Source organism: Mus musculus, chromosome 17 (genome assembly GCF_000001635.26).
Source record: "Mus musculus strain C57BL/6J chromosome 17, GRCm38.p6 C57BL/6J".
In the NCBI taxonomy this organism is placed as follows: domain Eukaryota; kingdom Metazoa; phylum Chordata; class Mammalia; order Rodentia; family Muridae; genus Mus; species Mus musculus.
The window spans coordinates 66,720,784-66,745,736 of NC_000083.6; the positions used below are offsets into that span (position 1 = coordinate 66,720,784).

General features: G+C 45.0%; 1 protein-coding gene across 2 annotated transcripts in view; it reads right to left on the minus strand.

Annotated features, from left to right (window-relative positions):
- The window catches only part of Ptprm (protein tyrosine phosphatase, receptor type, M), a 687,644-nt gene that overhangs the window by 53,936 nt on the left and 608,755 nt on the right, over nucleotides 1-24,953 (minus strand). For both annotated transcript variants that reach the window (NM_001357625.1, NM_008984.2), the window contains 2 exons: nucleotides 23,937-23,973; nucleotides 4,957-5,054 (listed from right to left, as the gene is read on the minus strand). In NM_001357625.1, the coding sequence (NP_001344554.1) occupies nucleotides 4,957-5,054; nucleotides 23,937-23,973 (135 nt within the window). The remainder of the gene's footprint in view (nucleotides 1-4,956; nucleotides 5,055-23,936; nucleotides 23,974-24,953) is intronic.

The window sequence follows — 24,953 nt, forward strand, 5'->3', positions numbered from 1 at the left end:
TGCGCAGCTATTGGCAGGTGCCAGGGAAACTGACAGAGGGTCCCTTCTCAGATGCACGGGCTGAAAGAGGAGCTGAAAGAGGATGCATGATAGTGACCCAGGGATTTCAGATAATGACAGGTCCTGGCAGGTGTGCCTGGGTCCCCACTGGAGAAGAGGGACGCATCTCAGTGTTCTATGCCAGGTGCAGCGACAGGGAAGGCCTCCCTGTGGCTCCAGCGGAGGCAATTAAAGCCCCCTAACGCTGAGTGCTTGAGGGTAGGAAAGGGTGGAAGCAGGTGCCCTGCACCAACTTAATGAATCGGCAGCAAGTCTGTGTAAACACACACACATCCGGGCGGCTCATGGGTAATTCATGAAGGACAACCCGCGTCAGTGCTCATGGTAAGTGGGTAGTGGCTGCCCTTAAGAATCATGTCATTTTGATTTCTTGGATGATCTGCTGTTTCTTTGCATGGGAAATGGGAGTTGCCGCTACACAGATGCACAGCGCAAACAACAGGAAAAGGCCTGGAACAAGGTCAGGGCCTTTCCCCCTAATGGGATAAGACTTCTTGTCAAAACTTCCAAATCCATGGCAGACATTCAGGAAGAGATGCTATTAATGTCACTACTAATTGAAGACAACCCTATGAAGGGACTAGAGGCCTCTTCCAAGATCACCCACACCCTCCCTGCCAATCAGGTGAGAGCTTAGGATTTGTTAAAAACAAACTCAAACCATTTTATCTTTGGTAAGCCTAAGGTATAGATTTATAAATAAACTGGAAACCCAGTGCCCACCTATCCTTCTTTCAGTGACGTTCCATGGCCCGGAGGGAGTTTTCATACTGATTTGTTACAGCCATTGCCGTGAAGCCCGGCAGTGACCACTGGGAACAGGACAGGTCCAAGAGCCCAATGGAAAGGAAATAGCAGCTGCCAACGGGGGCATCCTCAGATGTCCCATCTGCTGAGCTGCACTGCTGGGAACAAAACCTGACCTCCTGTAGAACCTGCCAGGAGCCTTTTGTACATTACTCTTAATTCTTTAAAAAAAAATGTTTATGGGTGTTCTGCCTGTGTGCGTGTCTGTGCGCAGTGCCGAGGGAGGCCAAAACAGAGCGTGAGAACCCTTGGAACTGCAGTTACAGATGGTTGTGAGCTGTCCTATGGGTAGTCTCTGAGCTCTGGTCCCCCGCAAGAGCAGCCAATGCTCTTAAGTGCTGAGCCTCCAGCCTCTATGGCTACCTTTACTGTAGCAATGAACAGGACACTCTTTTTCCGTCTTTACATCAAAGACCATGCTGTCTCTACTCTTCCTGAAGGTAAAAGAATTCATCATGTGTAATGACCTTCCCCTCTTAAGTCTACCGAGTTAGGTTGGAGCACACTTGGGAATTTCAACTAAGGAAAAAAAAATCATGCTCATTCATTTCTAAACATCTAATGGAATGTGTTATTGTATTGATTAGTGAATTTTCAAAACAATTTACTCCAGGAAACTCTTGAAAGTCATCTCCAGGGGCTGGAGAGATGGCTCAGTGGTTAAGAGCACTGACTGCTCTTCCAGAGGTCCTGAGTTCAATTCCCAGCAACCACATGGTGGCTCACAACCATCTGTATTGTTATCTGATGCCCTCTTCTGGTGTGTCTGAAGAATACAGTGTACTATTTTTAAAAATAATTCTTAAAAAAAATAGTCAGCTCCGATGTAAATATTTAAAATCTGAGGCAGCTAATTCCGTGAGGGCAGGGGGAGGGGATGTAGCTATTGTAAAAGCTGGTGAAACCTGAATCACCTCCACAGGCCTCACTATGGGATGTGGACACTCTGAAACTGTCTGTGGAGTCAGTTCAGAAACTGGGGTGAGTGTGCTGTTCCTTAGAAGGGATACAAGACTGAGGGAACTCTCTGCTCTATCATGGAAGAGCTCAAAGACATACTCAGTTGTTCTTTGACACTCCCCAGGAAGCCACCCGCTCTTGCTATTTACTGAGGATGGAGGGGACAAAGCTGCATGATCCCTTAAATGAGAATGAATTCTGGTGCCACCCTTGCCCCCTAAAATACCCAGGAAAATCAGGGTCATTATAGGGATCACTGCTGGTCTGAGGTTTAAAAATAGAGCATTTAAATTGACGCGTATTATTTACTGAGTCCTCATATGGACAGTGACCTCTCTGACACTGAGAGACTCACGTGATCTATACCAGAACTCCCCCAAAGTAGGGGCTCATGGAATGAAAATCCTATACGCACACATTCAAATGTTAACATCTGACCACCCATCCCCATGACGGCTGAATCTGTAAATGAAAGAGCATGGAATAAATAAGCATAAAAAGGTTGGGGCTCTGATCCAATAAGATTAGTGTCCACATAAGAAAAGACCTGATGAGCTCACTGTATGCTCCATGCGACTTAAAGTCCTAGTGAAGGCAGCCCAGCCCCAAGAAAGCCAGGAGGAGCCCTCTCCAGGTTCTGGATCTTGCTGACGTAGAAGTTGATTTGGCAACCTCTAAGAAAATAAATGGCTGTGGTTTATGCCCCTCAGCTCAAAGGACTCCGTTATATCTGTCTGTCTTGATGGATGCACGGGCACCATTACATCCCATTTCCATGGTAAGAGAGATCGCCTCAAAGATGCCCACATGACCAGCACCTGCTGGACCAGGCTCTAAGCCAGCTCCCCTGTGCTCCCCCTAGCTCCCAGAAGAGACATAATTGAAAGAAAGAAATGTGGTTTATTAATATATAATGGACCCACATATACATGCCTCAACTTGTCACTTTGGATAAGCTTTGCTGTACAAAAACTTGGAATGCTTAAATTTTCAAAAATTCCAATCCTTTCTTCATGTATTGGGCTTTCCTCATCTTTGAAACAATCGTTTAAAAACCCAAAGTCTTAAATATTTTTTTTCTGTGTTGTTTTCTAGAAGGTTTAAAACTATATTTGTGATATGTGTGCCTTTGGCGCTTACTTATTTGGGGCGTTGCGTAAGGAAGACATCCTTTTATTTTTGGTCCACATGGGTAAGCAAATGTCCCAGCTGGCTTGATTGAAAAGCTCACTAATTATATATCTATCCACTTAGGCCCGCAGTCAACATCTGGGATCTCTGTTTTGACACATTGGTCCATTTATCTCTTCCCATCAATTTGTGACACCTATAATTTTCTTTTTTTCCTATGGTCTTTGTCTGGGATGGATTTCAAGGTGGTCCTATCTGCATAAGTAAGATAGCAATCTTCCTTTTCCACTTCCTTAGAATCATTTCATAAAACATATGAAAGGTACTTTATAACTTATAAAATTCAATGTTACAAAATTTGACTGTTAAGTGCCAATAAACTCCTTCAAGCTTGTACATTTTCATAGCTGACTTGTGGAAATGCTTCAATTGTTAAATAATTGTTTTGTCAGATTTTTCATTTTCTTTGGGAATTGATCTTAGAGAACATTACACGGTAGCTACATTATCTCTAGATGGCTTGTGGTACCCAATATAGTATACATCCCAGGTCAACAATTGTTATACTATGTTTAGGGAATCATAATGAGAAAAAAATTGTACACATTGAATACAGATGCTGTGCTCTCTCTCTCTCTCTCTCTCTCTCTCTCTCTCTCTCTCTCTCTCTCTCTTTGGTGGATGGTCTGAACCTACTGCTGATTCAGTCCACAGCCATGGGACCCACAGACATGGAGGGGCGGATCGCTGTGGTAGCTTTTCCTACCGTACATTAGGTGTCATCTTACCATTGAGTCCAGCAGAGGCTCTTCTCATTGGATCTTGAGTGAAGATGGAACAAAACCCCTGTAGCTCTCTCATGGGAGATAGATCATTTTCTCCTTTCCGCTCTTCCCTGCTTCCTCCTTGAGTTTACCTTTTATCTAACCCCTTTAGAGTTAACATGTAGAGGCCCCAGGACATTATCTCTTGACTTTCCTGACATAAGTTACCTCTCACCAAGATGTACACAGGGTTCCCCTGCCTGCTTTTGGGCATGTGACATTGTCCGATCTTTCTACTCTCCAGCCCTAGTGTACTTCATGCCTTTATTTTCTTAAGTTACGTGCCTTAAACAAGTCTCTATACACACTTAGCTGATTTATACAGAGTTCTAGAAATAAGCATAATTTATCTTGAGTTTCAAGATGTTTGTGGAATGTCGGTTATCTAGTCTTCCATTTTTTTTTTTTAAGAAGTTTTAGTATATCCCACTTACTGAGATCTTCTTCTGAGACAACTACTATGTCTGCAACCTTCCCCGTTTGTGCCTCCTGATACCTTCTGAGAATCTTAAGAACCCCCCACCCTTTTTTTAAAAGTTTGGTATAAATACCAACTTCCCTAAGAGGTAATGGGCTCTTCAGTTGGGCTGAGTGTCACCATGGAATTGAACCCATTATAAAAGGTAGTTGTACCCTGTACATTTTCTCATTTAAACTTTGTGCCCTGGAGGTAAACTGATAGCATGCACTGCTAAGACTACAGGCACCCATCAGTCCCCTGATTAAATAAAAATGAAAACCTCTAAACACTCACCAAAGATAGGAATACCAGACCTGGGAGGCAGATTATGGTGCCCAGTTCATAGTTTAGGGCACAGATGCATTCCAAAGCATAACAACTTGATGGGTTTCTGAGACAGATCCCAGCTCTGCAAACTGTTTTCAGAGCCGATCCCCTGACTTACACAGCCCTCTCATGTCTATTATAGCACCTGTAGGGCTTTGACATCCACACCAACAAGCACTAAGGCTTCAAGGTATGTCTGTGTGCTCAGGATAGCCAGATAACAACATCCTTTAAATACTGAGTGCTTTTTCCTGTCTCTTGCTACTGCAACAGGTAACAGTCATTCAGGTTAGGCTGGAAGTTAAGTTTTTTGGAGTGTATAAAATACTTCACAAGCATGGTTCTTATCTCTCTATCACTAACTCTGCAATGGATGGGCCAGCTTACCCTTCCCACTTCCACAAGGTTGGTCACCATGATGATGCTTGCCGTGTTCTCATGCCACACCATCCTCCAGAAGTCATAGATAGTCTCCTGCATGGGTCCTGCCAAAAACACAACACATGCATCGTTTCCCATTAATCAGTGCTGGGACTTTAAAGAAACATGCTCCCTCCCTCCTCCCCACGCAGACCCTTTGCTTTGAGCTGGAGGCCTCTCTACAGCAGCTGTGCAGAACAGAACTCTTTCTAAAACTTCACCCACAGGAGTAGCCAGTGTTTCGGTCACGGCTGAATTTCCACACGTCTTCCAATGTTATCTGCATCTGAGTTCTCTTTACTCCTCTTAAACCACGACCATGAAAGAAAGCGATTTCTCCATCATTTAGTTATTTATCTCCGTGATACTCAGGAGTGAAATTTTAAAAAATGGCTGCCATTACTCTTGCTGCTAACAATTGGCAGCCATCCCAGGGAAGTGGTACGCAGGATGAAATGAGCCCCTGTAGGAAACATGGCCTTTCCTTGTTTCTAATATTTTTTTCTTCTTCAGTGTCATCAGTCAAATTAATCTATTTTCCCTTTCCACATGACTCTCTACAGTGAGAGAGAAGTTAAGAGTTGGAAGCAGCTCTTCGTGTGCTTCCCACTGAACATGGCGCTTCCTCGCAGAATGCGGCCCGGCACCAGCTTCCCTTAACCACTTGAGATCTGAGCATTGGAAACTCTTTCCTGTAGCTTGGCTAAAACAAAAAAAAAAACGAAAAACAAAAACAAAAGAGTAGGGATGGGGTATGTGGTGGCATGGAGGTGGGGTATGTATTACAGAATGCCAGTGTCAATATGATATTTCTCTCCCCCATTTCCATGTCCTATTCCTCTTTTGCATCTACTTATTTATTTTTAAAGAACTCATTGAGTCCAATTAATGTTGCCTACACATGGAGTCCACTATTGAGTCCAATTAATGTTGCCTACACATGGAGTCCACTAGAGCTTAAAATATATATATATATATATATATACACAAACTCTACCTCAAGCTCATGCATGCCCAAGGGTATAGAACTGATAGCATATAGAAGACAAGAAAAAAAATGTAAGGGGATGAGGGAGATACAAGTTTAGAGGCTTGGGAAGGCTCTCTGTGGAGGATCACAGAAATCCTCGGGCACACTTAGAACTGATGCCGTCCTGCACTTAAAGGATGCTCTGTGTGTGTGTGTGTGTGTGTGTGTGTGTGTGTGTGTGAGAGAGAGAGAGAGAGAGAGAGAGAGAGAGAGAGAGAGAGAGAGACAGACAGAGACAGAGAGGGAGACAGACAGAGAGAGAGAGAGAGAGAGAGAGAGAGAGAGAGAGAGGCTTGTGACAAATTACTTGGTTACAGTGAGGTTCACTGTTGCCTTCTTTAGATGACTACACTAACATATTTCAAGACAACTTTGAGGGCCTTGAAATTAAAACATTTTATAAATAACAAAGCCACAGAGGGAAAACAAGGTAGGTGTATTTCCTATTATCAAAGTTCATCTCCATGCGCATGTCTGGACATAGCAAATAGCAGCACGCTGAGGGATCGCTCCAGTTACCCTGCTCCTCTGGATCAATTAGCAACTGTCTTCCATGATATAGAATGGGATAGAGCTCCCATGGTATAGAGCTTCTGTGGTATTGAGCTTCTTGTTCCATTGCTCTGACTCCTTCCCCTCTGCCATATGTGCTATTCTCTCCCCTATGCCACTTGGAGAACACAGCCCTATACCCCTGCAGAGGCAGGCTCAGGTACCCCACATCTCTGTGTCTAATCACTTTGGGGATGGGGATACACAGCCATCTCCTGTGAAGCTATGCCAGCCCCTCAGCCATTCCCCAGGCACGTCCGTGCCATTCTCCTGCTGTAGAGACTGAAGGTTTCTGTGACTTTAATTGAAGGCTACAGAAGGGACAGGGAGACATCAGCTTCTATCAATCACCGTGTCCCTTGCTCTCATTGTGTACCTAACAGCTTGTTACTTATTCAGTAGGAGAATTCTGCACTGAGTCTGTCTCTGTGCAAACAGTCTTCCCAGTGTGAAGAAAGCCCTGAAACTCGGAGGTGGCCTCATCAGGCACACAGGCCTGTGCCACATACTGAAACGTGGGGACATAATTTTGATGACCACAGCTACAGTGGGGGAGTCAAGGGTTCCCGTGTCCTCCCACTTTCCTGTCTACGTCCTCACAAGACTTCCCAGCCATGTTTGAGACCACGGCCCTTTGCCGTGCTTTGCAAGGTTATCCTCTCTTAGCTCTTCCCGGCAATGAGTACTCCGCGATTATTGAATTGGAATCTCCTATGGCGGGAATGTGATGCCTGGATCTACTGTGCTTTCTTACAGAATGCCAGTAGCGCAGCAGATCCTTGAACGAGTGTACAGCTGCGTGCTCGTGAGGAATGCTAACAGTCAGTCTTGGTTCTGACTCCCCCCTTTTAACTTATGCTTCTATGGCTACCCGTAGAAGCTTGAGGAACCCATTGTCATTACCTTTATTAGTTCTCGAAAGGGGCCATGCTTTAGGGGGCTCATTCAAGATCCAGTATGGTTATCATTCAGGTCTTGGGGTGGTGATGTTGAACCTGACCTCTAAGCAGATCTCAGTCCCAAGTTTACCTGCCCAAGGCTTTGTTTCCCAACTTAGCTCAGTCCATTACCCTGGTGGTCAAAGTAAGTTCACTATTTGCCAGTCATTTCCCACTGAGCTGTGCTCTGAATCTACTGATGTGACTGACCCTGCCCACAGGCTCTATTAACTAAGAAAGATGTCACTAAATGGGAACTAGTTAGAGGTCACTGGGCTTTGAGTGTTTATACACCCAGTTTGCATGGTCTTTAAAATAAAGGGGTTTGTAAACCGATGATATGTATTTTCTTACTCCCCTTCACCTGGAAGAAGGGGGGTTTTAGTGTAAGATCTACAGTCTTGTTTCTCATTTATTTTCCTCATTTCAACCTGACAACCTGATTCAAATTATTAACCAATACCTGGGTATGTTATCATGCAGAGATAAGTGTTTCCTGCCCCACTCTAACCCCAAATTGGAGCAAACTTTATGGTCACCAATAGCTACTACATGTGACTTTAGTAGTTGGTGGGAGGGCACTGAGTGACAGTGACCATCATGAGCCAACATAGTGGGTCTACAACCATGTGCTGGGTATAAGGGTCCCATGGGTCTGATATGTGGGGGTTCCTAGTCCTCTGCCCTAAACCTCTAGGGTTACTGGAAATTTCTCTAAAGGCACAGGAAATTGCTTGTCCTTGGATGAGAATTTCCCAAACAAGGCAAAAGAACCCCGGGGGCTCGGGAAGGCCCTCTTAAGGTCTGAACAGGTGTGACCAGCAGCTCTGCCTTGGATTCCACTGGGGGTGGCCTGAATTGGAAGCCACTGAGATGCTGAGGCAGACTACTGAAAGATGATCCCACTGTGGGACAGAGGCTCAGTAGTTGTCTTCCCACGGGACTCCATCATTTGAGAAGTAGGGTCTAGAAATATCAATAGCAGCAGACCAGTCATAATACATCCATCTCCTTCACAATGGTTGGCACGCATGGAGAAGGAAATGCTCCCAGGGGCTGTTCACCACCATCCAGCCTTGCAAAGAATGAAGACACAGGAAGAAAGAAGAAATGCCATCCCAGGCCAATGAAGAGATACACAGGGATGGGCGCCATTGTGTAAGATGAGCTCTCTAGTTCACAGGAGGTGAGGGATACTACAAATTATAATTTTAGACCCTGTAGGCAATCTATACCATGTTCTTTTCACATTTGAATTTCTATATAGCATGTTTTCTTGGTAGCTAAAGTCAAGGTCCTTTGAACACTCATAGAGGCTTATTTGAGTTTTTAAAAAGCAAGGTGCAAATATCAATGCTGCCACAGCGCACACAGAATAAAATTTAACATCTTTTTGTGTGTGGGGGTTCTTACTTCCAAGGTGCTGTTTGAAGTACTCCACCCCCCCTCCCCCCGAGACAGGGTTTCTTTGTATAGCCCTGGCTGTCCTGGAACTCACTCTGTAGACCAGGCTGGCCTCGAACTCAGAAATCTGCCTGCCTCTGCCTCTTGAGTGCTAGGATTAAAGGCATGTGCCATCACTGCCCGGCTGTTGGAAGTACTTTAAGTGTCCCATCTCATTAGATTTACAATTAGCCATCCTATGAAGTCAGTCTTATTGTATCTGTCCTTGCTCTAGGATCACAGACAGGCCTGAGGAGCATGGTCAGTTGCTGGAACACACAGCTAGTGAGACATGAAGTTGAGAAAAATTGTCTTTCCTTTCCTTTCCTTCCCGTCCTTCTTTCCTTCTCAAGATAAGGAGGGTCTCCCAGCAGCTGGCCTCTGCTCACCCTCACTAAGCTCCTGGTTCAGCCAGTCAAGTGCTAGAAGGCCGAGGAGGCTGGAGCATAGCTGACTATTCCATCCCAGGGCCTCTGAGAGAACCACAGAGCAAGTGTCAGGAAGACAGGGGTATACCCTAGAGCCGTAAGAGGAAGCCAGCAGCGAAACCCTGTGCGGCCCACAGAAAAGCCCTTTGAAAAGTCGTTTTACATCAGGTCAGTTTCTCCTATAACTGGGCTGTTGGCCTCCTGCTGAGACAGAATAACATTCCCCTTCATGAACACAGCAAGCTCACTTCTCTGCCAGCCCTCAGCTCTTCAGAGCCACCTGGAATTTTCCCAGAGCAAAGGCTTCCTGTCTGCCTCCCTTCAGTGTCCCCTTACCTGACACCTCTCTCATGGCACCTAAAATGTCACAGTGCCTTATGTACCCTCCCAGTCCTCTGTGTGTCCCTTAGCCCTACCGCCACCCCTACCCCATATGCCATGAACCCGAACCTAGCAATCCTGACCCTGCTTGCTATTTCACAGTTGATAAAGAGCACAATTCTAAGCCTGTTCTTTCCCAAGCCTCTTTGGAGACCCTACCCTGTGTGTCATTCAACAGTTCACACCTGTTTCAATGGACTAGGCTAGAAGTCACCTCTTCCCTGGGCCACTGTTCTGAGCCCTTCACTGACATGGTGCTTAATGTCCGTCATGGGGACAGGATCATTTCTTTGGACGCTTCCTCTGTGAATGGTCTATGAAATGGTCCCTGCAGCACCAGCCCAGCCTCAGCCTGGCTACGGAAGCTAGGTATGTCTGGGATCCTGCAGGCGACACTAGAGAGGCAAGGGTGAACAGTGCAGTGGCAAGGATGAGAACACCTCCCCCACTTCCCAGAGGCCAGTCTTTGTCTACGGTAGACATAATCCCAAGCCCATGCCCTTCCACAGCTGGCCCATGTTCCAGGACAACGTCCAACTGAGATAGGCAGAGCCCCGGAGACAGAGACCTTCCAAAGGCAGTATGAATGGCTTTCCCGGTATTAACTCCCTGGAGTTTAATGTATATGTGGACTCTGCAGAAAGCCACCTCTCTGAGAAGTCTGCATGCATAATTGCCTTTCTTGCACTAAATGAGACCTCTTCACATCTCAGTGTGGTTGTAGGGCATTGCCCAGAAGTAAGAACTACAGGAGTGAAAGAGACACAGCTGGATTACTGATCCTAGAAGGACGGGATGGCCTGCCCGCTCAGAGATCTTGCTGTGGGGTCACACTTAGTGTTTTGGTTCACTGTAGGGATACCCTGTGTTCAGCACTCCTGGAGGTAAGATGCTGCAATCATTTAAACGGGACCAGAATGTCTTACAGTACACCTCATTTTCTCGCATTAAATCCAGGGATAGGGTTTCATGTGTTTCCTTTCAGACATAGAGATTTGGTTTGCTTTGATCTGTGTAAGACAGTTAAGATACATTTAATACATATCATAAACTGCCAATTTTAGTTATATAGATCTTTATTTTATGTGTGGGGGGGATATATACTATTGCCTGCCTACAATTGATAGACTCACATGCTTAAGAAGATGTTTATGTTTTAAATGACCTTTTATTTGTGTGTGTGTGTGTTCACACCATAGCTCACATATGGAGGTCAGAAGACAGTCTATGAAAGTTGTTTTTCTCCTTCCATCATGTGCATCCTGGGGACTGAACTCAGGTCACCAGGTTTAAAGCCAAATGTTTTTACCCCAAGAGCTGTCCTGCATGCCTTTAGTTTTAGTTATAAACTGAAAATTCTGAAAGAAATCCACAAAATGTCTTCACACCTTCTTTTGAGGATGCAAGAAGGCTTTCCGGAGACCAGAACATATCAATGGATCGGTGGAGGGTGAAGTGGGATGAGAGAATATCATTCGCTGCATAAGCAGGGACATATGGCTGCTGGAGACTTCACTGAGCTCATGGGATACCCATGGGACACCCACAGCTCTAGTGAAGACTGAGGGTGAAGGCTGGGGCTGTGGGTTCTGGTCAAGGTGGAACGCTCCAAGGTTGTGGCTTGGTACCCTCTGAGAGAGGAAGGGGGCACGCAGGGGGTCCTCTTGGAGAAAGAGATGAACTTTTCAGAAGAATTGTGCGATTATGAGGAGAGGACAGGCGTTAAAGACTCATGCAGAAGGCCAGCTGTCCTGACAGATTCCGTGCCTGGGTGAGAAAGACAAGGTGAGGAGGAGTGAGTGTGATTTACAGTCTCAGTAGGTTTAGGTAGAGGCTGCACTGTGGTGTTTCCTCCAGATGTGGCTCAGCCTTCACCGTGAGCGGTTATCGGCAACCATAGAAGGCAGAGGATGGGAGGAATCGGCACAGTGAGCTGAGAGGAAAAAAAAATGGGGCTACGTCTGAGGATCACCGGAGCCTCTTGCAAGTCTCAGACACACGCCAGTGTCTAGAGTAGAAAGAAGAAAGCGGCTTTTAGTATACAGGGAAATACCGAACACAGATAGTGGCTTGCAATGAGAGTGCCACGTGCCACATTTATTCAGAGAAGGGGAAGGGTTGGCTCAGTGTGTGAAAGTGCTTGTTGCTCAGGCCTGACGACCCGAGTTCAGTCGCCAGAAGCCATGTGAAAGGCTGAATGTAGTGGTGCCCATTACTGCGAGGAAAAGATGGGGGATGGGAGACAGAATTGGCCAGAAATTTGCTGGACAGAAAAAGGCATTGCAAAAGTCTCTCTCTCTCTCTCTCTCTCTCTCTCTCTCTCTCTCCCTCTCTCTCTCTCTCATGCTCTCGCTCGCTCTCTTGCTCTCTCTCACTCTCTCGTGTTCTCTCTCTCACTCTCGCTCTCTCTCGCTCTCTCTTCTTTTCTTCTCTCTCTCAAACAAATAATTAAAAATAAATAAACAAAGAAAGAAGTGTTACTTATCAAAACAGAGAGGGATGGAGTTAGAAATATACTATGATACGCTAAGACCCTTTGCATGGGTGGAAAGATCTAGCTTGGGACAGTCCCATATCAGGAGCCCCGTGTATGCTTGACTATTGAAGTGCTGGGATCAATCAGCGATGGTGTGGATTAGAGGGTCACAGAGGTGGTGGTGCAAAGACAGAGGAGGGAAGAGGAGGTACCCTGAGATGACATACCAACTGAAAATCCAGGGTACTTGGCTGACAGCAACCCAGCCTAGGCTTTGGGGTGTTCTCTGGCCACAGGCTCATGCCACCAGAACAAGAAGCCACGTGAGGCACAGTATGGCAGTGCCAAGAGTCATGCCTGGGATTCATGCATTAATTGTAAAAGCTCCTGCTATGTACAGAAAAAAAAAGGCCCTAAATTTCTGATCCATTATTGGTACTGATGCTGTTGGTGATGAACTAAAGTAGGCATTATAGAGTCAACAGTCAGGGAATTAGACATCCCTTCAGTGGCTTTGGAGAACGGTTTTATTACAAGACCTTATGTGATTTTTTTTCAGTATGTAATGGCATAACACTCAGACTCGCGACTTCAGAGTTAGTGTCTTTTTCTTTTTTGCAGAAGCCAGTAGAAGCCAAAGTAGAAGGTGCCATTCTGCCTCAAGCTCGGGTGTGATAACTTTGGCAGGGAGCACAGCTGGTTTCCACATTAATTATCTCTAACATCACTTATTTGATGGAGTCATTTGCTCTCCCCTGAGGCTACTTATGGCAAGTGTAGAATCTTTTGAATAGTCTTTGGTTTCGGCTGCAGAAAGGAAGCGTCAGAACCGAGGTGGCTCGGTACACGGGGTACGATCTGCTCATGTTCCAAATACGAAGACTTGTCTCGGGAAAATGACTATTTACAAGAAACAAGGAGAGACCACTAATGAGAGAGAGAGAGAGACAAATGTAATTATTTTACGACGGGGGGGGGGGAACTGGTGAGTATTTTATTTAACTAGATTTTGAAGTGGACATGGTGATATAACAAGATACTGATTTCTAAGCACAGCATTGAAGCAAACCCCCTTCACGTCTAGAATTCTATGGAGTAAGGAAATGTTCCCCAGTCCCCTGGAATTTTAGTTGTTGAGTCTAAAAGAGAAGGAACTTGGTGTCAAAGGTATAAAAAAGTATGCCTTTTCAGAAGGCATATCAGAAGGTGTGGCTTACTGTGGTTAGACAGTGTTTTCACTTTTGAGTCCCCTGAATTCCATGCAATGGACAATCCCTACTTTCCCCACAGGGGCTGTTCTTACTGCAGGGTTGGCACGCACTCTGACTGGCAGGTGCATGGCTGTACTTCTTCCACAGGGACTTGCTGTGTGTTACTCCCAGACCTGGAGCCAGCCCACATTTCCTTCCTACCTTGTCTTTCAGTCACGTGCCTCTACCCCACACCACCCACACCTCTCCTTTTGGGCTGAAATGAAAAGATGTATGTTTTTCTCTTACTAGTTTCAAGGATTATTTGTTTCTGAGTATAACACAAACATATGAAACTCTGGTTTAAAATTCAACAGTGAAAGGCTAAGTTGGACTTAATTAGGAGTACGCTATAAATTTATATAAGCCACAAACATAGACACATACATACACACATACATATCCTCAGAAACGTCTGTCCATAATTTTGGTTGCAACTCTCATTTAGGTTAATAATGCAGTTTTTACTCTATTTTTTCAATTACAAAATTATTAGGGACCCCCCCCAAGTAATTAGGAAATACTTTAAAATACAAAAGTCTGAAAATTATATAGCATGTATTGTGTTTTTTGGTACGTGTGTGTGGACATACATTTATGTGAGGGTTTCTGGGTACCTGTGGGCATGATGTGTGTAGAAGACAGAGGACATGCTCAAGTGTCCCTTGGGACCTTCTATCTTTTGTTTGATACAAGCTCTCTCACTGGCCTGGAGCTTTAGCATGTAGGTGAGGCTCACTAGCACAGAGGCTACTAGGGCTACCATTGCTGGGTGGGGATACAGGCACATGCCTCCACCACTGCCTCTGTGTGTGAGTTATGGGGATTTGCAAAGCTAGCACTCAACCACCGAGCCATATCTCCAGCCCCATATTTCTCTTAATAAAGATATACTCAACTGACGGCCATGGTTTTCCCCATTAATTAGTTCCAATAAGTTGAACCTTTGACAATTAGCCACTGTTGTAATTTCTTCCTTCTCTCTTGTTTCAAATACTTTGATGATTTTGATTTTTCTTCAACGTATCTTTAGTAGAATAAAGTTCTTGCATTTTCATCCTATCATTAACTATATCATAAGTACCAGCAACAGCAAAACAAAAAACAAAAAGATGAAGAAGATTTTAGGAATAAATTGAGTTTCTGAATACCAATTTCCTTAGCCCACTCAACCCCCCAGAACTTTATATAAGAAAATAAAATAGTATCTTTAAGATCTAAGCTTGTCAAGTTTTTTGGGGGGGGGCATTCACAGAGGATGTCTTCAATTTTGTTCATTTGTGCTTCCTGTATGTATGTGTTTTTATATGAGAGTGTGGGCACGGTCAAGGTTTTAAACATTGTCCTCCCCCCCCCCCCCAAGGTGAAATAGATGCTGCTTCCAGTTTGTGATCGAGTTAATTTTCTATTTAACCTGAATTTACATTTGTCCTAACGTTTACAGTGATGACAATCTTTGTACTCTGAATGAAGGGAGTCTGGGATTTGGGTGAGACACAGGCAGCTCTTGGTACATCCTTCCGGAAGGAAGCCGTGACAGGTGCAGAACACACTGCTTTCAAGATGCTCCGTGAGTACTCTGTGAGCGGTCACTGTGTGTGGGACAAAGTCACTGGGGGAGGTGTGTTCTTGATGAGTAGTGTCATAGCTAATGTTGACTGAGAGGCTGCTGGCAGAACTGGTTTGCAAGATGCACTCACACACTCACTCTACAGTGGCCACTCTCCTTTAAGACTTCCTGGAGTGGAGGGTGGCTTGAACGAGTTACTGATAGGAAGCATGCCTACATACTGAAGGAATATTAGGGCCAGCTTTCAAAGATCTGATTGTACAAGCAAAGTGTGGTTATGGGTGAGATCAACGGCAGAGAACTGCTCACATAGCTCGGCACTGCCATACCTCAGGGAGTGTTTCTGGGGACCCTGTCTACGCAGATTGTTATTTGGATTTGCTCTCTGTGGATCGCACTCAGCACTGTTCCAGAATTGTGCCTCCACAGCAGCTGAGCAAAGCCTTTCGGCTGGCTGTAGTACCCCTGTGACTGGGAACGCATGGGCTCCAGTGGTGAAGGCGGCTTGGTAAAGGCAGACAAGACAGGTCTGAGCGGAGCACGTATAGATTAGGCCCCTGATGAGTAACTGTAACAGGAAAGAAAGAATCAGAAGCACAGAGATTATCAGTCTACGAAGCTGAGCCACTCATTGTGTTTGCTGGGACTTTTGGTCCCTGGTCCCGGGCACAGTTTTCATGCTCTGTTGCTGGAGGAGCTGAGAAAAGGCACGGGGATAAAGTGCTTAAGCCACAGAAGGGAGGAATGTCACAGATGTCCTCAACCCAAGAGCCTCCCCCTGGCTGTGGTCCAGAGCATTCTTCCAAGAGAACTCTCAGAAGACAGTGCAGGTACTCTTGTGCAGCCTGTGTGGAGGGGGCTAAAGAAAAGGCAATCAAAGAGAGGAAGGGAAGACTCTGGAGTGGCTCGGCAACCTGGAGGATCCGCCTGCCTTCTGTCACGAGAACAGGAGAGGGAGAGACCTGCCTTTGCATGCTTCAGGGCTAAAGGAATAGAAGCTTTCATTAGTCTCCATCTTCTTTAATTAAGCTTGCCTTAGTACACAAGTGGGATCCTCTTTTATTTAACAAAAAAAAGAGAGAATAAATCTAATAAATGAATAAAATAGAGATAAATTGGCTCCCTAGACACAGCTGAGGGCAGGTACTCTCAGACGCTCAGTGGCAGTGGAGAGTCTAGCATCAGGAAATCTCCAACAGTGAAGCCAAAAGACAGGATAAACGGAATTGACACTCATTTCTTTTTTAACCCTCAAATGGGGGCAGATAAAGTGTCTCAGGAAGTACTGGACAGTGCAACAGATCCTCAAAGTAGGTCCTGTGCAGTGTGCTGTCTGAAGGTGAGAGCACGCTGCCATGTTGAGGTCACGTGGTGACTCCGTGACTGTGTGCTGAGCCCTGTCTGGGGTGGAGGTACAGAGTTGATTGCTAAGCTTTGGATAGCCTGCCCTTTTAGCGAAAAGCCAGCACCGTGGAACATGTATGGAAATCAGGTCAAAACTCTTTCTTTTCAAAGAGCTGAGCCTGAAAAAAAAAGAGAAAGAGGTGACCTTAAGTATTTATGTGTTTAATTCTAGTATTGGTTTTCTTCAGCTGAGAACTGCACACAGCCTTCCAAGTTACCAACGCTGCTCCATGCTGTTGGCAGTGACTTCTGCATACATGATCCAGGCCCATGTGTAGGGACACAGGTCACTTAGACACATTTCTTTCTCAGGTTCCAACTTTTTGCTACTAAAGATTCCTAAAAAACCAATGAGGATAGATGGAGGGACTTAAATTTTTTTCAAGTCTAAAACTTTGTGCTTTTTGTCTTTTTAATTTTAAATGAGGTATGCACCTGAATTCCTCTTAAAGAGTTAAGAAGTCTTTGGTGTGATGGTTTCAGATTCAGTGTGTAAGAGAGATCATGTTACATTCATCTCTTTATGTCTGGCTGATTCCATATAATATATAAACACAGATATATAATTTTAAATAAATATGTATGTATCATATTTATATCATATATCATATTATAAATGAATATATATCATACTTTAAATAAATATGTATCTATCACATTTATATCATACACCACATCATATCATATTATATATATATAAATATATATATCATATTTTAAAACAGCCATCCATTCATTGATGGACACACTGGCTCTATATCTTGGCCATTATGAGCCATGTAGTAAGGAACAAGGGTTGCCCATTTCAATTAGCTATAGGATAAGATCTTTACTGTCCTTCCCACAAAAGAACAATAAATATCTGAGATGATGGACAGACTAATTACCCTGGTATGATTACTCTTCAATGAATATGTAGATTGAAACCCTATATTCCATTAACATATCAAAATAAACTGAAAGGAAAATTAAAAATTAAAACCAAATAAAGAGCATTTAGGCATGATTATTGCCTGTCTTTACATTATTCTGTATGAAGTAAGCTCCATTATTTAGGGGCACACTTGTTTTCTGTAAGCACGTAAGCACACAGGCAGTTGGGCCCCCATCCCCCTGTTTAAGGCTTTCTGTTTCAGTCTGCATGTGTCCTTGGAGGCTCTCAGTGCAGGCTTGTTAGGAACACAGGCCCGAGAGATGCCAATGACTCAGACCATTGGTCAATTAGGCCAGTGACTTTGGACAGAATGTTGGGTTGTTAAGAGGAATTTTCTGGATAAACCGTCACCGAGACTGTTCATTCTAAGAAAGCCATGAACAAGTGCCCCGGGCAGGACTCTCACAGGTGTGGCTGGAACCCCTAGTCTGGTGATTTCTGTTTGTGCAGAAATCACACAAAAGTTTCTTAAAGCCTCGTCCTTGTTAATGTTGGAAGCTGAAGAGTGCTCCGTTTCACTAGGGAGTGTTGTTAAGACAAGTCTCAAATAGGCTATAACTAATGGTCACAGAACCAGACCTGCAAGCGGCTCACGACACAGAAGCCACTCAGACAGAAAAACAAGAGAAAGGGCAACAGAGAAGTGAGAGGTGAGGGCGAGGCTAGCTGGGGTCAGGGCTCTCTGAGGCTGGGGCTTGCTGGGGCCAGGCTTGCTGGGGCCAGGACTTACTGGGGCCAGAGCCAGGGCATGCTGGGGTTGGGGCTCGAGGGCCAAGGCACACTGTGGCCGGTCCTGAGAAACAAAAGCTGTGTGCTGAAGGCTGAGGTTTTGATGATAATAAAACAGTCCTTTCAGCTCCACTGGGAAACAGTTTCAAGTGGTCATCTCTATTTGAAGGCCCGGATGTGGGAACTAATGTTTCTTTAGGGTGTGTGGAATGTGTGCTGGAGCCCTGACAACTCCACACCTCAAGAGGGGCTGGGGCGGAGAGCGGGGCGTGTTCCTCACAGCTTAGCGTTGACTACTGGGGCCTGGACTGGGCTCTGGGCTGGGAATCTATGAACCAGTTCATCTTTCTGTCACACAGAGGGCATGTGAATGGAATGCATGAGAAAGTCAGATTGCTACCCTAGACATCACTGGAGCCCTTTCTATGCTGCATGGTGAGGCTCTGTAATGTCTGACCCCTCAGAAACCTTTGTTCTGATTTCTGTCATATTCACAGTGATGTTTGCCCCCAGAAACAAATCTCTGAAGCCCCAAACCGCCAGGTTTCTCCTTTTCAAACTATGGTTGGAGGATGACAATCAAAACTAGTTCAATAGGACACACTGTGGGGAGGGGATGGGGCTGCATGTTCAGCCAGGTACAGCACTGAAGTCAAATTAGTTTCACAAGACAGACTGTTTCCTAAGATACATCTAAGAAATGTGTTCTGTGGAATAGGAGCCGGGCAGCCCTTTCTTGAAGAAAGAGACAGATGTGTCACTGGAGATGGGACAGTTATGTGTTCCCCAGGCAGGGGCCCTGTGGGGCCATCATGACTTCTTTCTACCTGGCTGAATACTCTCCACATGGCCAAGCATGGCTCCTGGTTCATTCCTGTGTGCTTGTGCTTCTTGTGTGTCTACTAAGCATCCGCATGGCATGGGGCATTGACCGTGTGGTTATTACTATCTACCGAATCAGTTAATGAACCCTGTCGCTCCTTCTGATGCCTTGGTTCTGAAACAACTTCTGCTCCTGCATCTTGGCTGCGGGTGTAGACTCTTCCTGCCAGGCTGTTCCCAGTATGGCCTGACAGACACAGACTTTTCTACCCCATGTTACTTTTCTAGATCTGCGTGTGTGCTCTCTGTGGGCATGGCTCACCATCATCCAACATGAGGGCCAGCACCACATCCCAGGAGACAAGGCAGATGGGGAGAAGGTCAAGGGCATAAGTCACACTGTCTGTCTGGATGCTGTGTGTCCCAAGGCAGTCTCTAAGAATTGTGCCAAGGCTTCTTAAAAATCTCCAGTTCAGCTTTCTCCACGTGGGAGAAAGTGAAGTTCAGGCCTCTAGCTATTACTAAAGAGCATACATCTTTATTGACTTGTGAAGCAAACTCCCTGTGGGTTCAGCGCATTGCCAAGGCCAGGGAAGGGGGAGGTAATTTTATGATTATGTATTGTCTTAGTCGCTAGGTGCCATGACACCCACCTTCCTCATAACCTCAAAGCTGGGCTCTGTCTTAAGAGTAATCGATGGCTCACAGATGTGCGCCATTCACATGGGAGAATTTGATCCTCACCATGTGACGTGCTGGAGTTCATGGCCTGTCCTTCTGTCTCCTAACTTGGCTTCCTCGTCTACAGTCTGTGGACACTCTTGGCCCCTGCCTCCGTGCTCAAGGCAACAAACTGATGGGCTCTGCACAGGGATGGAAAACTCAGCTGCAGAGGGAACCGCTCTGCTGACTGCCAGTTACCAAACACTCGTTCCACCTGGACACATTCAGGAGGCTCCGATAACTTCCATGACGGCGCAAGATTTGAAACCAGACCTTGCGACTATGGTATGTGTCACCAAAGCTGCTTCTTTTTAAGGAGATCAACACCAATCTTGGGATCCCCCTTCATCTACATTCTTATCATTGAGTCTTTTGTAATATAAACAATAAAATTGTGGGAAGATCAGCAGACATAAACTTTGGGGAACAAGTGTAACACAGTAGCAAGAAACTCCCAGAAGGAAACAACAAAATCTCAGACCCCAGCTGACCATAGCCCACAGTGTGAAAGATTAGATCTCTAAGGCCTTTCAGCTTGAAATTAATTTGACTTTATTTATTTTTATTTTTTATTTTAATTAGGTATTTTCTTCATTTACATTTCCAATGCTACCCTAAAAGTCCCCCATACCCTCCCCCCCTCTACTCCACTCCTCTACCCCCCATTCCTACTTCTTGGCCCTGGCATTCCCCTGTACTGAGGCATATAAAGTTTGCAAGACTGATGGGCCTCTCTTTCCAATTATGGCCGACTAGGTCATCTTCTGATACATATGCAGCTAGAGACATGAGCTCTGGGGGGTACTGGTTAGTTCATATTGTTGTTCCACCTATAGGGTTGCAGACCCCTTTAGCTCCTTGGGTACTTTCTCTAGCTCCTCCATTGAGGGCCCTGTGATCCATACAATAGCTAACTGTGAGCATCCACTTCTGTGTTTGCTAGGCCCCGGCATAGCCTCACAAGAGACAGCTATATCAGGGTCCTTTCAGCAAAATCTTGCTGGCGTATGCAATAGTGTCTGCGTTTGGAGGCTGATTATGGGATGGATCCCTGGGTATGGCAGTCTCTAGATGGTTCATCCTTTCCTCTCAGCTCCAAACTTTGTCTCTGTAACTCCTTCCATGGGTGTTTTGTTCCCAATTCTAAGAAGGGGCAAAGTGTCCACACTTTGGTCTTCGTTCTTCTTGAGTTTCATGTGTTTTGCAAATTGTATCTTATATTTTGGGTATCCTAAGTTTCTGGGCTAATATCCACTTATCAGTGAGTACTTATCGTGTGAGTTCTTTTGTGATTGGGTTACCTCACTCAGGATGATGCCCTCCAGATCCATCCATTTGCCTAGGAATTTCATAAATTCATTCTTTTTAATAGCTGAGTAGTACTCCATTGTGTAAATGTACCATATTTTCTGACTCCATTCCTCTGTTGAGGGGCATCTGGGTTCTTTCCAGCTTCTGGCTATTACAAATAAGGCTGCTATGAACATAGTGGAGCATGTGTCCTTCTTACCGGTTGGGACATCTTCTGGATATATGCCCAGGAGAGGTATTGCGGGATCCTCCAGTAGTACTATGTCCAATTTTCTGAGGAACCGCCAGACTGATTTCTAGAGTGGTTGTACAAGTTTGCAATTCTACCAACAATGGAGAAGTGTTCCTCTTTCTCCACATCCTCGCCAGCATCTGCTGTCACCTGAATTTTTGATCTTAGCCATTCTGGCTGGTGTGAGGTGGAATCTCAGGGTTGTTTTGATTTGCATTTCCCTGATGATTAAGGATGCTGAACATTTTTTCAGATGCTTCTCAGCCATTCGGTATTCCTCAGGTGAGAATTCTTGGTTTAGCTCTGAGCCCCATTTTTTTAATGGGGTTATTTGATTTTCTGGAGTCCACCTTTTTGAGTTCTTTATATATATTGGATATTAGTCCCCTTTCTGATTTAGGGATAGGTAAAGATCCTTTCCCAATCTGTTGGTGGCCTTTTTGTCTTAATTTGACTTCATTTTAATAGTAGTTTCTTAAACTCACAATGGTAAAAAATGTTGGTGCTTGAGGGCATTTTAATTAAGAGACATTAATTAAGAGATTATATCATAGAAAACTTGCTTTTGATGTTGTGGAGCAGTGAGAAGCCTTATTACTAGAAGGGAGGCGCTGGATCCTGCGTTCACTTAACTCTGTACTAGGAGGATGGGCAGGCAGTGCAGGCCTGAGATGGTCAAGGTCTCTTTCGGATAGGGAGGCCCTGAGTGCACTCTGGACATGGCTTGTTCTGAGTGAGGAGGCACAGTGTGCAGCCGCACAGGAGGGTGGCTTTTGGAATACGGATGGCACTCAGATGCCTGCATGTCCAGGCAAGAGCCCTGCCACCAAGTCAACTCTGAGAGAATAGCTTCCATGCGCTAAATGACACTATGATGCCAATGAACAACCACTGACCAGCCAGTAAATGCTCCCAATACAAATGGAAAATGTCTAAGATATACCGATCATCCTGGCTTGCACTTCACGTATTGCAAATATATACTGAAGTGTCATGCTGCACCCATAAGTGGACACAAGTAAGTGTCAGTTAAAAACAGAAACACAGAAAAAGGAAAAAAAAAAGACAAAACATATAGATGTAACAATGAACAGGAGAATGAGAGAGAGAACGAGAGATAGCAAGAGTGAGGGAAAGAGAAGAGAGGAGAGGAGAGGAGAGGAGAGGAAGAGACAGAGAGAGAAAGAGAGAGAGAGAGAGAGAGAGAGAGAGAGAGAGAGAGAGAGAGAGAGAGAGAGAGAGAGAGAGAGAGAAAATGAATCTCAGGCAGAAGTCCGGCAGGACAGTACTCACAAACCACACCCACCATAACAGAAAACCACTTGCAGATTTTGAAGCTTCCTCTCATTGTCTTTCCTAAAAGCTAAAGCAGATTCTCCTAAGGTTCATTTTAAAAAATGCAGCTCAACAATAAAGGCATTTTGTGGCGTTGCCCTTGGCTGCCCATCAGGAAGCCAGGAGGAGCTCTCCCAAGCACAGTGAAGGAGTGGTTGTTCCTTGATACGATCCATCCCACCTGCTGCCCACTCCGTGGGTCCGCACTGTGATTGTGAAATATGATCAGTTGTGAGCTACTCCCTTGCTGGGGGCCTGGCGGTTGAAATCCCTTCCATCCTGGCTCGAAGTGGGCAGCCACAGAGACTGTTTTCTATCTATGGTCCTCTGATTTGCGGAGTCATGAGCCTGGCATGTTACTATGGTGTGACTATATCATTTAGATGCAGATAATGTTCATACTGACTCATCAATCAATTGCCTTTTAGACAGAGAAGGATTTAATAGGTGGACAGGAGTAACGCACTAAAACCAACAGGCCTGGTTTAAATTAGATCCTTCCCCTCTTCAGAAATCCTCCCACTGCCATTAAGGCCAAAGTGGGAAAAACACTGGTGGGAAAATCAATACTGACATGTCTGGGCAGGCATGAGGGGAGGGACAACTCTGTGTGTACATTTGTGATATGTCTTGTGTGTTAGAGAGACTTGGTGAAAATCCACATTATAATCTCTTGGGAATAAAATTGGTTGTAAGAGCATGAACTTAGATGTGAGGTCTCACTGCTTTGAGTGAATTTATTCCCCCAGCATTAACTATGCCAGTGCCAACCACTGGGGGGCACAGAGTAAGGAGGGATTTAAGCCTTGCATCAGTGGCAAACACTGAGGGACACATCCTTGCCATCCCTGGATCACCATCATTTATCGTTTGCACGTCTTCCTGTTGATCTGGAGCCTCCTCATTAAAACAGCCTCTACCTGCTCCCAATTTGGTTAACACTTCACTCATGCTTCTGGCCAACTTCTGTACATTGTCCCTACTCAGATACACGTGGGCCACCTCCCAGCTGCCCCCTAGTCAACCACTGGATAGACAGTTGTCAGTATCTACTTACTAAAGGGCATTCTCCTCTCCAATCTCTCTCCAGACACACATGGGAAATATAGACTGTATTCTTGCAAATGTTAGACTAATTCCAAAACCATTTGGATTTAACTCAATAGTGCATCAGTGAGCACGTACATTCCTTTATGCTTTCAATACGTAGTTCTGAATAAGTGACTGTAACGCCAACCTTCTGCTGGGAAAACAAGGGTGCAGGTGCCAGTGGTTAAGGACACCACCCACTATACGTAAGATACTTTCATGAGGGTATGTGCAGTAGGTTTGAGGTGACTGAGACTGGTGAGCAACCAAACACAGGTAAGAGAGATGAAAAGAACTTACCTTGGGTTGCAATATAATGATTGGGTCGATGATAGCCCTAAGGATAAGGGAGAAAAAAATATTAGATCAATTCAAAGTCAGCAGGGGGCACAGAGGTCACATGCTGGGTCTGTGGAAATAACTGTGTACCCAAATGCCAAGAACACTGACTTACTCATTCTGCAAGTCTAATACTTTAGAAGGTATCCAGGAGACGGGAAGGACACCTTTCATGAGCTGAGCTAGCTCATGCTATCCAGGGATGGTCCCTGTTACAAAATGCCTTAGTTACCAGTCATTTGATAGCTTACTTTCTGGATACAGGAGCGTTGAGTTTGTCTTCCTAAGCGATGGGGCATTGAGTACAACCTTCTGGACGGCAATGCAGCAAGTGAAAGCGACTTCATTCTACACTGGCCATGAGATGATGGACGAGCAGCAGATGCTATCAATTTATGGATTCTCTGAACTGAAACAGCCAAGCCTCTTATTAAGGTGCGGACGGCTGGGAACCTGCCCTAGAATCCTGTTTGCATGTGGGAGGTTACTGGCAAGGTGCCAAGGACTTAACTCATGTTCTGTTCTATCCATATAGACAGTTTCATCAATAGTAACACCCAGACCCATTCTCAAACACTGCTCATGAGAGATGATGTGAGACCTGCTCCTTCAATCATGATCCTGTGAGGAAGCAGGAAAGATTAAACTGGGGCCAAAGAGGCAAAGGTATCCTTGAAGAACTATCTGGGAAAGATAAAAGTTAGTTCAGAGAAAATTACAGCCAGTAATATACTGCAGCATTGTGAACCTTAATACATTTCTTTCCTCAGAGATGACCGTAAACACTATTCCCAAAGATAACTGGAAAACAGAAAAAAAAAATGGAGGAAAAAGTATAGATTTCTCAGACACTTTAAATATCCCTGGATTATTTTTTTGTTCTTCCATCAACAGCAATGACGACAAAAAGCAGTGATTCTCTTACACAACTGATTTGGCCCTCGTCTCAAAAGACAGAATTGTGACCACTATTCCATA